Below are 15070 nucleotides of genomic sequence, written 5' to 3' on the forward strand. Positions count from 1 at the left end.
ATTATGAAAAAATTTAGAATTTTATTTTAAAAAACACTTTTTGGAATACATTTTATAAACTATGGAAAGTATGTTAGAGAAAAATCTTCCAGAAAACATAGCCTATAACTCATTCTAAATAATGATAAAACATTCTTTATGAAAATTGATGGGGTGCAAGAAGAATTTGGATAGGGTGCAAGAAGAAATACCCTAAGGTATGGTAAAAGAATCATTCTAGAATACCCATTCCAAAACACATCTTATATGAATTTTGAATTTACTATTCTAAAAATAAATAAAAAATATATTCCAAAATTATTTTAATGACTTATAGATCATGTTATGTAATATGGACTTATGACTTAGGTTTAGTTTTAACTAGGCTTCATTTTTAGTAAGTTAATTAGGTCTAACAACTTAATATATTTAAATAAATATGAATAATAATATTTTATTGAAAAATTATTATATTAATTATATTATAATATATTAAAATCATATATATATATATATATATACACACACACATTTGTTTTTTAAAATATTAAGCATGTATAGAAGTTCATCGCAGGAAACTTTTAGAAGTTTTATAGCAAAGTATGTATTTAAATAAGTTATAATAAATATTATATTGACTTGCACTTACATAGTATAATAAGCAAAACTTAAAACATTTCGATACTATTTTAAATACTCTCTCCTATAACAAATAAGTTAAATGAAATTGTTTTAAACAGTAAGTCCTCATGTACTAGCATGTATTAGCCATATATTTTAAAATGAATTGGGTGATGAATGGTGTAAATTTTAACCAATTCCAACTTGGAAACTTTTCAATGAAAAGTGGAATCGTGTAAAACATAATTATAATATGGCATATTTCATGTCTTATATTCCAAAAAACTCATTCCTGAATCAACATAATTATAATCACAGGGCACTCGTTTTATGTCCACCACAAATATCTTCCACCACCTCTTATTTACTTTGAAATATAAAGAATATATTTAAAAAATAATCATTCCAATAAGCGAGAGATGGTGAAAAATCTTCAAAAAGAATATTAAAAAAACCACCTAATTATAATTGTGGTTAGTACTGAACCACAACTTCAACTTACAATTTTATAGGTCAAATATAAAATTACGTACATAAATATATAATTGCATTTTAATTTAATTACACTTTAACTTAAGCAGTTACACGTAACATTTTTAAGGATCAAAATTTTGATTTAAACCTTTTACCAGAATGATGAAATAACTCCAAGTGTGAACAAACTGTAATTGATTTATCTCGGGGGTAATTGATTTAAGTTGATTTTGTGAAGAAAGTGAATCCTAATATAAACAAAAGCAAAGATGATGAACCCAAGAAATTTGCAGCATATTATTTACATAGATGAAATAGAAGTTCAGAGTCTGATCTAATAATGACTCTTGGATACTGCAATAAGTCATTTTACCATTATTTTCTTTACAGACAATGGACCTCATATACATACACAATAAATACACATTGCCGTCTATTCTTGACATCCTATGTTAAACTCTCCTTGCGGAGATTTTTCTGTCAAGTTATAGTAACGAAATCAAGCAAAATAACAAACATAATTTATTCTAATGGCTCAGCTGACCGTGTTTATCTCCAAAGCTTTATATGGTAAAGCTTGCAGGCGAAACTTGGTGATATAAACATTCATGTTAGCTGTACAAAACAAAAAGGTTGGGACAGTGGAAGGACTGTTTGTCCCCAACACCTTCTCTGGACGCCTCAGGATCTAGTACATTAAGCCAACAATCCAATACGCCTTTCTGCAAAAAAAATGGAAAAAAGGGGCTCATCAGAAATCAAGGCACTTCATCAAAATTGTTTCTAGAAACAAGTGTTTTTAAAACCAAAAAACTAGAAACAGCTATGAAATGTTTTCTAATATTCTCTTTCGGTTTTCATCTTGTTCAATCTTTCCTTCAATTGCACACTTTGTTTTGCGTCTTGAATCACTTTCCACCGGTTGTATGAGCAACCGTGTTTAGTAGAGTTTTGAAAACTAAAAATAGTTTCTGAACATTGAAATCAAACACATCCTAAGTCTTTCCATTCCTTACCTCCAGTGGTTATGAGCTTCTCCACACGGGAAACTATATGTTTGCCATACGTATACCGCTTCAGGGCATTCAAGTGAACCTTGATGCGAGAAAGGATCAGCTCCAGACTTCGATCATCACAAGTCTCAAGAACCTTTTGCACAACATAATTTCCAAAAGGGTCTTTCATCATAGCCTGCAAATTATGTTATGTCATTATTCAATATGCGCCTCAGGGTTGATAAATATACAAAAAAACAATGTAATTCATACGTGACTTGACCTTCTATCAGAAATAAATGGAATCCTTAAATACTCCATTCTCCATAAAAGCTTCATTTTTAGCAGTGCAAACAAAACATTTAGGAAAGGGAAGTGAACATGCACGCATGAACAGTTTTTTGAACAATAATCACACACTAATAAAAGTTACAAACTAACCTCCCTCAGCTGATACCAAATTAAATCACATGAAAACGTTTGAGTAACAGATATTCTCCAGCCTTGGAAAAGCTGAAATTTGAATATAAGAGTCAAAGGGTCCATACCTGTAAGGGCTCATTCTCGTCAGAAGTACCAAGCATTTCATTCACCAAAATCTGACGTTCTTCAGGACTACCAAAAGCCAAACACTTCTCTATAACATTAGAAGCAAACTTCTGCTGGCTCATCTTAACAATCTGCCCAGCAAGCTTGTTGATAATAGCAGTCCGTTCATGCGGTTTACCATGTTCCACAATATGCTACCAAAAAAAAAGTATGGTATAGAAGCATCACACATAACAATAAACATAAAATAGATATTATGATACAGCAACAATAATCAAATTGGCATAAATAATAAGCAAACAAAATTTCTGTTTAAAAAAAGGAAAAATAAGGTTTATGCATCCACAAGTGCAAACAAATAAAAGCCATCTTAATATTCGATATGTAAATTGGTGCTAAAACATCAGAACAATAAGATGAAACTCAATACATTCAATTATCAATAATGGGCGAGATCATAATCATAATATTAGTTCTGTATCACTTGATAATGAAACCTCCATATAATAACTCATACAGACAATATAAAACTGGAATAACAATTGCAAGTAACAGAATACATGAGAACAATAAATGTAGTTTATTAGTTTACTCAACAATGTTTTTCATTTAGTTTTGGAAAAAATGAACATGCCCAAGGTGGACCTTTTCATCATAAATTGTTATATCATACAAGTAAGCCGTACAAACAGTATAAAAAATTTGCATCAGATCTAAAATGCTATTTTCTGGTCAAATAAGCTAAGCAACATGCATAAAAACCTAACACTTAGACCAAGACAGAAGTAGAAAATGCTGTTTGACAAAATAGAAACATGAACACCGTACTTTTCTAAGATGTCTAATATGGGAGACACAACCAATGTCCTATAAAACTATAATGCATATATATTACAAGGGAAGGTATTAAGCACCAAAATGTCAAACCATAAAATGTGCATCCCTAATGCATATGTGCATATCCTATGCTATAAGGGAAAGTTCATATAATTTGTGCGTACCTGAATAACATAATTTCCATACTGATCCTGTGCTAACGTGCTGACAGATTGCATGATTTCATCCATTATAATTTGTTGGGTATTTAGATCATCACAATGTTCGAGAACCCTCTGTTTGAATCCCATGTAAATTGTTAATAGTTAAATAAAATGCTAAAAGAAAAAAAGTGCATCACAGCCTCAATAGAAAACGCACTATGTGAAATAGTCTGACCTGAATAACTCTGCACCCATAGGGATGAGTAGAAAGTGCAACAACTTGGCCATAGAAGGATGAAACAATAAACTGGATTTTATCCTGAGGGACACACTCTATACACTTCTGAATAACATGGTTTCCATTTTGATCGCGTACACATTTCATTATTGCACCATTGAGCTCAGACACCATTTGACCCTGCTGATCCCCATCAACCACCTCCAAGGCCTGTCAAATAGAGTTAGTGAAGTTTGATATAGTGCATTTATTTCAGCTTATCTAAAAGCAATCAAGAGAATAAATAAATGGGAGGGGGGTCAATACCTTAAAGCTTTGAACCTTGTAACAATAAATATTTATCATATCACCATAAACCAAATAAGAACTAAATTAACATTTTTTTATTTCTAATATAGACCTAAGGATGATAAAAGTTTGAAAGAGATGTCACTGGAAAATATCAAATAAATAACAAACTGAAAAATTTCAGTACTGAGGAAATAAGAAAGTAATGCACAAGAGTATCTCATGTGTTTCATTATTTACTTGATATTGAAGCATACATTCATCAGTTTGAAGAAGAACTATGCCAAAAGTACCGATATGAAAAACAGAGGTCACCTGTATCTATAAACAGCGGACTAAAGTTTGGCAAGAGAAAAGGCTATGCTAAAATTGAGGAAATGGGATTCTAATACTCGGGCATAAGTTAATGTGCAAGACAGGGAAACAATGGGAAAATACAAGGCTTGAAATGCACCTTTTGAATCACTCTGCAACCATACATTTGCAGACTAAGTGGTAAAACATGACCTGAAAGTTGGCTGGCTAATTCCTTTCTTTGACTTTCAGTACCATGCTCAAAAAACTGCACCAATGCAACGTCAAGCATGAAATTCTTAAATCAATAACCAAATAAAAAATAGCATATTTAAGAGAGTACTCAGTATATTCAGTTGTAGAAGCTAACTATACTTTCTGTATAACATAATTGCCAAATACATCAGTCATCAAGGCCCGAGCATGAGGAATGATCTCAGGAAATATCTTGGTCTTCTCTTCAGCTGATGCTGTTTCTAATTTCTGCTGAATAAAGCGACTACCATACTGATCGGTGCTGCATTGCAACACAGATTATTAATTCAATGTCCCAGAGCCATGCCAATAAAAATATTGGAGGTGCAAGATTGATACCTGAATTGAACCACGTGGTCAATGATATCTGAAAGTTCAAAAGGTCTAGTCTTCTTGTTCTTGAATTCATCTAGTAAGGATGAAGCAAATCTTGAATCCATATTATTTCCAATATCAGCATGCCATGAGCCACTAGAACCTCCCATTGAGCTTCTCATCATAGAATTTATGCGTGATATACGCTCATTCTCAAAGAGTGGATTTCCAGATCCAAGAGCAGGAAGTGCGGAATTTGCAATCTGCTTTCCAGAATATGGCATGCCAAGACCATACGGCTGATTCCCATAGAACCCATTATTAAGCCCAGTTTTGCTCAGAAGTGGAAGTTCATACTGTTGCTTTTGTTGAGTAAGAAGTGTCTCAAGATATGCTTTCCTAAGTCCCTCCAAATCTCCATGTGAAGAAGGATCAGGGAAATTTCTCATTTGAATAGGATGACCAGAACTACTCATCCCTTGCATCGAATAATCAGAACTCTGCCGCAAGCATTGGATGAGGCGTGGGTCCAGAGTTGTGGAATGAAGTTCAGGACCAACTTGGTTTCCTTGTGCATCTAAACTTTGTCCATCCCTACGAAACCTCATAGCTGGAATGCAAAAGCTGAATTGTTAAAGCAATATAATCAAGCTAAACTCCACTGAACATAAATTAAATGATTTAATTCACAAAAATCCACATACAAAGGATTCTAGGAGAGAGACCTGTCTCAAGATTATTATTGTAAACTGAATTCAAATTCGAGTTTACAAGATGTGCAGTGGGAACATGGGCAGTGAAGTCTGCACATGGCAAACTTGTTGCATTTCCAGCAGAATGCATATTTGCTCTAAGATTAGCAGAAGAGGCAGTTTTTTTCAGTAGATTGATTTGCTCATTTGAACTATAGGAGTTAAGGTTTGGCATAATCTCATTTCGTCTGGGAAAATTAACATTAGATTGTGAGCCTAAAAGAACATCAGCATGATTATCTTGCTCTGCATGTCTAGAACCTGACAAATTCAACCCAGCTAAAGATGACACCACATCAGTAAGATCAGTCATATTGGAAGGGTGGCCATGCTGGGTGCCCAAGCCAATACCACTTTTGTCACTGAAAACTTTACTTCCCATCTGCGAAGGTACAGAGCCAACAGGCCTCCCAATAACCTGGGGTTCTGGGGTTTTCACCCTTGACAGAGAAGTACCCACAGCGGATGCAAAACTAGGAGAAAGATTTACACCATGGTTCTGAAGTCCAACCAAACCAGGCGTAGAAGCTGATGAACGCAGGCCCTCAAAGGATTCACGATCAACAATCCCAGTTGAACCCATAATATCACCAAATGCACTGTGACTTGCTGGACGTGACATGGTGCTAGACAATGAGGCAGGTTGTTCAAGTCCTTCCTGTTAAAACGCTAACTTCAGTTAAAAGAATAACAGAGGGCCAACAGTTCAGTATAAAAAATTAGTAACGCATGCTCTATCAGTTTATCTGCTTATATTATTAATGTGAAAAGCATTTTTTTTGTTTTATTGGATGGCTGTAGTTAAAAATAGAGATTGAAGGATAACGATAAAGTTATGATCACTATAGATGTATTTAACAACACTATTCAACCCCAAATCAATAAGTACACTTTACAATTTCAAAATTCAAATGATTCAAGAATAAGGAAGGATGCGTTAAGAGGAAATATGTACTTAACCTGGAAAACCCAGGACAATATTAATATAGATTTTTATGGACACTCTACCACAGAAGACACCAAAATTAGAAATGCCCCACTAAGTACTTCAAACATTTTATCTAAAAGTTGACCAATATTTAAGAAGGCTTTACAAAATCTCATTTTGAGATACAAAGTATGTAAGTCATTACTATCAAATTTCTAGTGTCCAAAAAAAGAAGCAATTTTCTTGTGACTGCCACGATTATATTTACATTGGTGAAACATGCCAACAACTAGCAATAACTAAACATTAGAACAGTTAAGCCAATTTTGCCCTGGCAAAATAACAACACAGTTATCCATGTTTGAAAATAAAATGCAAAAGAAAAAATAGTGACAATGCTGCAAATTCCGATACGTGCGGTTGGACAGTTAAATAAATACTATTGATAATACAATTGCGTAAAACTAATAATGAAATCAATTTTTACCATCTAATTCGGTGTCAAAATGATGTTGTGACAAAAAATGAAACCTCACAGGTAATAGCACGCATAAAATTTTATTTTATATCTAGAATTAAAAATCACTGCACGTGCAACAACAACAACAATAATTGGATTCAGTTAAAAATCAAAATTTCAAAAGATCAGCTTTTTAAATAACTTTTTCTGAATTAATTACCTGAAGAATGTCAGTGTAACCCATTCTTCTCCCCCCAAGACCAGCTCCTGACATTCTTGTCAAACCATCCATATGTCTGTCAAGCATCTGACTTGAAGGCTGCCTAGAGACATTCCATCCACTGGTTTTCCTCAGTTCCATCAAATCATTCTCTGCCTGTTGCACAGAAAATCCTGGCTGCATTGAAAACAGAGATGAACTATCGCCATTTGTGGCCACATTCTTCCTCCAGTCCCCAAATCCCTCAATTGAAGAAGACCCACCACCATGAAATCTTTGTGCAACACGCCAATCTTCCTTCGACAACAACGGTGGAGGCAACCTAGGATTTATACTCTCATGTGAGTAGTAATACGAAAGGTATGCAGGATGTGATCGGATCTCATCTTCAGTCAAAAGTCCACTGTTACTACTCCTCCTATCATTGATCAATCCAAAATCAGAATTCCTAAGGCTCCCAAAAGCACTCAAGGATCCCTCCACTGTTGGAGGCGCACTTCCACTCCTACAAATATTGAAATCCCTCTCTCGATTGATATACTGCTGATTACGCTGCTCTTGCAGTATCTTCTCCAGCTCACTCTGCAAGGAGTCTTCAACAGTCCCATTTGGCAGAGGATGCAAACCGTCATCCAATGTTTGCTTACTCCCACTGGTCATCTGCATTTTCCAACCAAGAAGTCACCTACAAATGCCACAAAAAAATATTCCATCAAAGTTGAACCAAACCGAAAAATCAACACAGAATGAAAAATAAATAAATAAAAAGACAAATCCACACCTTAACCCACTTCCTTGATGCAAAGAGATCAGAGGAAACAAAACCAAATACAAAAAATAAAACAACAATCACGGTTTCTTCTCTTTCACTATATCCTCCAAAAGGAAAATCCTCCTCCCATAATTTCATCAAACAACCCCTACTACATTCTCTCTCTTCCTTTTACGCATAAATATGACATGCACAAATCAATGAAAAAAAAAATTCAATTACAGGGGAAAAACAATCATACCTAAGACTCCAGAGCTCAAAGGCAACCGTCACACATCAACCCAAACAAAACCCGGAATCCGATCCTCCCTGAAACAAAAATCGAGAAACCCATTATCAAAAAAAGACACGACAACCACTTCCAAAAATTCCCGTGCAAACCAACACGTAAATCTTGCACATTTCGACAAAAATCAGGCAGAGAAATCGACGAATATTCTATGAAAGGAAAAACGAGTTGCAGAGATTAATGAAAGGGGAATAAGAGTTACCGTTCTGAATGGAGTTGTGAGGATGAGGAAGCTGAAAATAAAATTGCTTTGTTTTCTGTTCCAAATCTCGAAAACAGGAATTTTGAGAAAAATAAATTATTTTCAGAGAGATGATGATGCGGTGGGCCTTGGGCCGATTTGATCACATTGCCCTTTTCTTTGATTTCTGTTATTACATATATAATTGTAGTGATCATCAAATTTTTGCCTTTTCAATCTCATAAAATAATAACAATTATTATAAGAGGATAATTTAGTCTTTTATTAATTCTTATGAATTTTTGTAGGAAGTGCTAACATTTATGAGAATTATAAATGGGATTATAATTTCAAAGGTTTGAAGTGTATTCCAAATTTTGGAGGTAAACAATTTACCACTAACATTAATCAAACCCTAACAATTATTAAGAGGAATGCCTTTATCACCTACAGTAATAATTGTCTCACTCAAATTCTAATAATACTTATCACCATTTCTTTAATATAATATAAAGTTAAATCATTTTATAACTTTCTTATAAAGTTTTATTACAAATTATAGAACAAAAACATGTTACACCCATTTTTAGATAAGTCATTTCAGAATGTTGTGTTTTATTCTGTATCCTAATACCTGGGAATTTAAGATTCTCTTTCATATGGTTGTTGGGTTTAAAATGAATAAAATATGACACTATTTTATTATCTTTATTTAATTAACCAATATTTAAAATCTTAACAAATTAAAATCTACAGGCACGCTTCAATATTTTGATTCGTCATTTCTCTTCATTTTACCTTTCTTCTCTTCTCAAATAATTCTTATTTTTATTTTTTAATAATATTTTTACCGTTTGATAGTTTTTCTTCGTTGGATAAATTACGCTCCTATGATTATTGTTTCTATTTTTTTTCATACAATAAAGTAATGGTTTTGATTTTAAAACTAATTTTTATTTTTTTATGTATTAGTTACACCAAAGAAGAGATAAAGTGTAGCATGAACTTATAAATTTGTATTTGATAATAAGATTTAATAAACATATTTAATAATAAGGTTGCAACTTCAATTATGAATTTAGATAACAAGGTTAACAAGGAAGTGTTTAACCATATGAATGAATTAATAAAAGTAATTTATCGGAATGAAAATTAGTAGAAATACTTCATAATAAATTATGTTTTTTTAAATAATTTTAAATTAAAATTCAAGAATTTTATGAGAATAATTGGATTAAAATAGAGAGTTTTAAAATTATACCAAAAATTTTTAAATTTATACTTTTTGTTATTCTTCTTCACAATTCAATTTTGATGTGAGTCATTAAATTAAGTAAAATCAAAACAGTGTATTGGATGAAGAATTTTCAATTGATGTTGAATATTTTTTTTTATCGATAATGATATATATTTTATTTAAATTATTAAAGTTATTTTTTATTTTTGTTATTGTAGTAAACCACTCTTATTCCATATTAAGTAGAATTTTATTGGTCAATGTGAAAGATACTATTTTTTTAGAATATAAACTAATTTATTTTTAAAAAAATCATTTGTCATGATTACTTTTTTAATGTACATACTGATATTTTTTTTTACATGTTATTATTTATCAATAATTTGTTTCAGTTTTTTTAAATGTTGACGAAAAAATTTTAACCAATGTTGACGATTTTTTTATAACTCAAAGGGTATTATGGGAATTGAATTATTTTGTTCCGAGAGGGATATTTCAGTGCTGCAACTACATTCTACTTGCTGGCACGTGGCTTTTTTTTTTACCACCTTCTGTCCCTCCCTCATGCCACGTGATCTTATTGAGAATTAACTATTCTCATTAAATAAAATACTATTTATTTGTAAGATTTTTATAAGATTCATGTTTACATAAAAAAAAAGTCTTTGAATTTTTTAATATTATATAGCAACACATTCTTTATCATTGTTAGTTTAAAATATTATAATCTTTTAGCTCTCGTTCTTTGTTTGATGGATCCTTTTATGATTTTATAATTTTAATATATTTTAAACAGTAGTGTAGTATATATTTTGTTTAAAAAATAGAGGTGCGTGTGTTGTATTGTATTACACTCCTTGGTTAATCAACACAGAATAAAAAAATCATATAAATACTTGAAAATAAATATAGGTACTTTTATGTATGAAAATTTTCAAAATATGATTGTAAAATCTCGATTTAAAATAAAATTTACAAATAAAATTTATTGAAAAGATGCAAAATATTTAGATATAAATTATATTATCTTTATATGTAGTGGTAGAATTCAAACTTAGAATCGTCAAAATAGTTTTTTTTTTATAAGTCACTGTTTGTACCTACAACTTAATTACTGTTTTAACTAAAATATATTTTTAACATAAATCTTATTATTTTGTAAAAGAAAAATGATATAAAACCAAATCAATCCCTGCAGTGTAGTTTAGATTGGTTTTAAGGTTTTGTTGCATATTTCTTTATAATAAAATATTATTTAATAATTAATTTCGGTTCAATTTACTTTGGATCAAGTCCAAAATATTAAATTGCAAACTGAATGGAATAGTTCGGTTTTGAAGAAAAAAAAGTCAAAATTGATCTATTTCTATTATTTTATTTTGTTATAATTTTTTTAATTAATTTTTAATTATGAAAATTGGGGTATAGTTTCTCACTGCACCACCAATAAAAAATTTATAAAAGTATGACGCCTCATTTCTAAAATTACTTTTTTCTAAGGAAAATCTTCATCCTCAAGTTTTCAACTTCTAATTAACATGGTCCAAAGAGTATTCATGATGAATAACATTATTGCACAACACATGCAACATGTGTCCATTGCTTCAATAGAGTCTTCTTCTCAGTCAAATCATTCCGTTAATAGAGGATCATTCCGTCAATAGAGGGTGTGTGATGGTGGTGACAATGAAGTGTAGATCGCAACAAGCACAATAAGAGTGTCGGTTAATGTTTAGATTGGAAGAGAGATTTTTAAGAAGTTGGATAGTGAGGGTGAATATGAGACTTTAATGGGGGAGAATGGAGGGAAGGTAGAGAAGTGTGTTAAAATACACTCTCAACTAGACATGTGTGCATAACAATGTCACTTTGTGTACCGTATTATCATTAGTTAACGTCGTTCATACGAAATTAACATAAGAGATCAACTTGCATATCTTTTAATAAGTATTGGGACAAAAATAAATTTTTTTAAATTATTATATCAGATTGACTATTGACCCTTAATGTTGACTACATAAGTAATTAAACTTATTTTTTTTAATAGAAGTGTTTAAATGTGTTAGCCTAATTGTTATTAGGTCCACAAAGTGCAATGCCTTACTCTTCTTTTGGCTTTTTCTTTCATTTAAGTTATTTTTTCTTTTGAGAGGATTTTTTTGCCTTTTTCGAGTTATATTGGAACCAAATTTTAGAAATTGTGTTTTGATTTGAATAACAAGAAAGAAGAGAAATTGTGTTCTCTTTTGTTCATTTATGTTCTAATTTGTAATAGAATAAAGTAAGTAATTGTCAAATTAGAACCTAATTGAATCAAAGCAAGATATGAATAAATTTCAAGAAATCAAGAAAACATAATAGAAACTTAACTCTAATACACATTAGTTTTAGTTTAAGTGAAAGAAATTTTAAGTATGAGAGGTAAAGTTAAAGAGAAAAAGAGAGAAAGGAAGTGAAGAAGAAAAAGAAGAAGAATGAGATATAAAAAGAAAAAAAAAGGAGAAAAACAAATATTTGATCATATTTTATTGTATCAACTGCAATTACTAATGTAAGGGAATAAATATTTAACATTTTTTATACTTGTTTATCTATTTCATGTCTCTATCCTCAATTTCTTTTAATTTGTTATATATTTTTTTTATGACTATGATGGTTTAATATGATATCCTTAAATATTATTTGACAAATATAAATATAATAATTAAAATTCTAAATAATTAATAATTGTATATTTGAAATATATATATATATATATATATAAAGTGACATATATGTGTAGATTTAACACTAGGAATTTAAATGAAAAAAAGAAATTGTACAAAAATGAAATAGTGTTACATATTTTTATTAATATGGTGAGTTTGATTTTATTTCGACTAGTCACTACAAAACAATTTATATGTATTCTTTTAAAATAAAAATAAAACAAGTTATAAACACATGATATTTTGTTTTTCATCTAATTCATTTTTATAATTTTTATTCTCACTTCCTTTATGTTTTTCATTTCTTTTCTTCTCAAAAAGAATAAAAATAAACACACATGTTTATACTGTTACACAGGTATAAATGACTTCCATTGAACAATTTTCCGCTATAGAACAATTTACATTTATGGCCTGCAATGGAGCGTAAATGGCCAAAATAATATAGTAACCTTTATCATTGCTTTTTATACTCTTTGATGATTTAACTTTAATATTTCTTATGGGTCATATGAGATCTTATGAGATATTTCGATAACATCTACTCATATTAATTCATTATTATTATTATTATGTCACTTGACTAACGTTTAAAAAAAAATTATAACAATGTTATAATTCTCCTAGAAAAATATGTTTATAGATATATAGATACTGAAGAATATGTATAAATATATAATTATTAATACCACTCTTACATACATAAATATATATATATATATATAAATATTACAAAATAATCATTAAATAAAGATAAATTTTAAAGACAAAAAATAATTAGTTTCTTTTGACAATGTTCACAATGCAGTTCTTTATAAGCAGGGTATCCTCATTGGTATTAAAAAAACTTAGAGACTGCTAGTTTGTCTGATAGTGATGGGCTTCTCTGTCAAGAAAATATTGCTAAGGAGGAGCTTGATCATGCTCTTCACTGTCAATATTTGTTTTGGAAAGAAAGGGCTAATATGTTATGGTTCAAGGATGGAGATCGAAATACCGCTTTTTTCCATGCTGTGGTCAAAAGGAGAAATAATTCTAGTGGGATTCATTGTCTACGGATTGATAATGAGGTTACAGAGGATCCTAATGTAAGGATCTAGAAAATAACCTTAGAGTAGAAGTGATATATTTTAAATGATACCTGAATATTTTATTATTAAAATGAAAATGACATATAAATAGAAAATTCAGTTATTCAGGTTTCATTTTAAAATAACCACCATCTCTCTAAAAGTTTCCCTTTTCATTTCTCTCCCTTCTCTCTAAGATTCTGACCTCCTCGTTCATCTGTTCGACGATCAGAGTACGCCATTAGACTCCTGGCAGCAAAGACTACAAGACTGCCCGATCAAAATCTCTGATAGAGTAAGTTTATTTTCGTACCCTTTTCCTTTCCTCTCCTTCTCTCTATGATTCTGACATCCTCAGCTATCAGTTTGACGATCGGAGTCTGCCATTGAACTCCTGCCAATGAACTCTACAAGATTGCCCGATCAAAATCCTAAATAGAGTAAGTTCATTTTTGGCCCTTTTCTTTGAGTCAAATTTTGAACTTGATAGGTTGTCTACATGAGTTTTACATGTGACTCTTTTAGCTTTAGGGTTAATCTCTGTTAACTCAAGGTCCTAGTTATATAGTTAGATTTTGATTAGGACTCTGTGGTGCAGGTTAATTACCTTTAAGCTTTTGGGTAGGTTTGGAGCTCTTGGTGAGCATCAACTAAATTTCAGGTAAGGGAAGCTAGTCTTATTATTTTCAATAAAACCCTAGGTTAGAAGATTCTGGATGTGGAGGTGACGTGGTCACCAATTCTAATTGTTTTTGCTTGCAGGATTGTTTGTAAAGTAATATATTGACTGGAATGGTTGATTTTGAATCTGTTATGGGAATAATTTGTTGAAAACTGTTTGTGATTGAGAATTGAAAGTGTTGTGTGATTTCAGATGATGATTGATTTAAAGAGCATATATTTGGAATTAATTATGTGTTTTAAGTAAAGTTTGAGATATGTTTGGATTGTTTAGAAAGTTTATATATATGAAGTGATTGAGTGGTGCATTGATATGTTAAATGATGTATGTAATGAGGTTAAAGTGTGATCAAGACGTAGTATTTTCGGGAAAGGAAATACCATGTTGAGATTGTTATTAGGGTGTATTGATTTGTGAGTGTCCTGTGAATGAGACGATCCTGACTCTACTGATATAATGGAATCAAATAGATGAAGTTATTCAGTTGGTGAGAGTCGAAGGAGGTCCATTGGCTGATTCTGAGGTTTGAAAGAACTGTTCAGAGCACAAATGGATTTACCCTGTCATATGAAGATGATGAGATATTGAGATAATTATGTGCATGGCTGTGTGGGTTTCACGGCAGTAGTATGACAGGTGCAGGTCTCTGGATGCTAATTTCAATACACAAGTCTTCCGGAAGTAGAGTCAAGTGTCTATGTGTTGTGAGTCAGTAAAAGTCTGACATATGAAAGATGAATTTTATGAATGTAATAGACACTTGATGGTTTGAGAAATCATATG

The 15070-nt window shown here is 31.1% G+C and overlaps 1 protein-coding gene and 1 long non-coding RNA gene across 2 annotated transcripts; one reads left to right on the plus strand and one right to left on the minus strand.

Moving 5' to 3' along the window:
- Positions 1-1347: 1347 nt before the first annotated feature.
- PUM4 (pumilio 4) lies at positions 1348-8806 on the minus strand. Its single transcript, XM_068633920.2, has 12 exons — positions 8612-8806; positions 8362-8429; positions 7349-8033; positions 5714-6398; positions 5013-5598; positions 4794-4935; positions 4579-4686; positions 3834-4046; positions 3620-3730; positions 2618-2812; positions 2091-2265; positions 1348-1796 (listed from the first exon to the last, which is right to left on the minus strand). Exons 3-12 carry the CDS (start codon positions 8012-8014, stop codon positions 1771-1773), a joined length of 2907 nt encoding a protein of 968 aa, XP_068490021.1. The 5' UTR covers positions 8015-8033; positions 8362-8429; positions 8612-8806; the 3' UTR covers positions 1348-1770.
- A 4955-nt stretch (positions 8807-13761) lies between these two features.
- LOC150025774 (uncharacterized) lies at positions 13762-14256 on the plus strand. The gene is made up of 3 exons (XR_016522905.1): positions 13762-13900; positions 13971-14045; positions 14204-14256. It is a non-coding gene; the product is annotated as an uncharacterized LOC150025774 (long non-coding RNA).
- Positions 14257-15070: the final 814 nt, after the last annotated feature.

This window comes from Phaseolus vulgaris, chromosome 7 (assembly GCF_051622355.1).
Source record: "Phaseolus vulgaris cultivar YP4 chromosome 7, ASM5162235v1, whole genome shotgun sequence".
Lineage (NCBI taxonomy): Eukaryota > Viridiplantae > Streptophyta > Magnoliopsida > Fabales > Fabaceae > Phaseolus > Phaseolus vulgaris.

Coding starts and splice junctions, on each gene's coding strand:
- PUM4 (XM_068633920.2), bottom strand. CDS start 8,014: ATGCAGATGACCAGTGGGAGTAAGCAAACATTGGATGACGGTTTGCAT. Junction 3,731..3,833: donor ATGGGTGCAGAGTTATTCAG/GTCAGACTATTT, acceptor GGATTCAAACAG/AGGGTTCTCGAACATTGTGA. Junction 2,813..3,619: donor ATGGAAATTATGTTATTCAG/GTACGCACAAAT, acceptor TTTTTTTGGTAG/CATATTGTGGAACATGGTAA.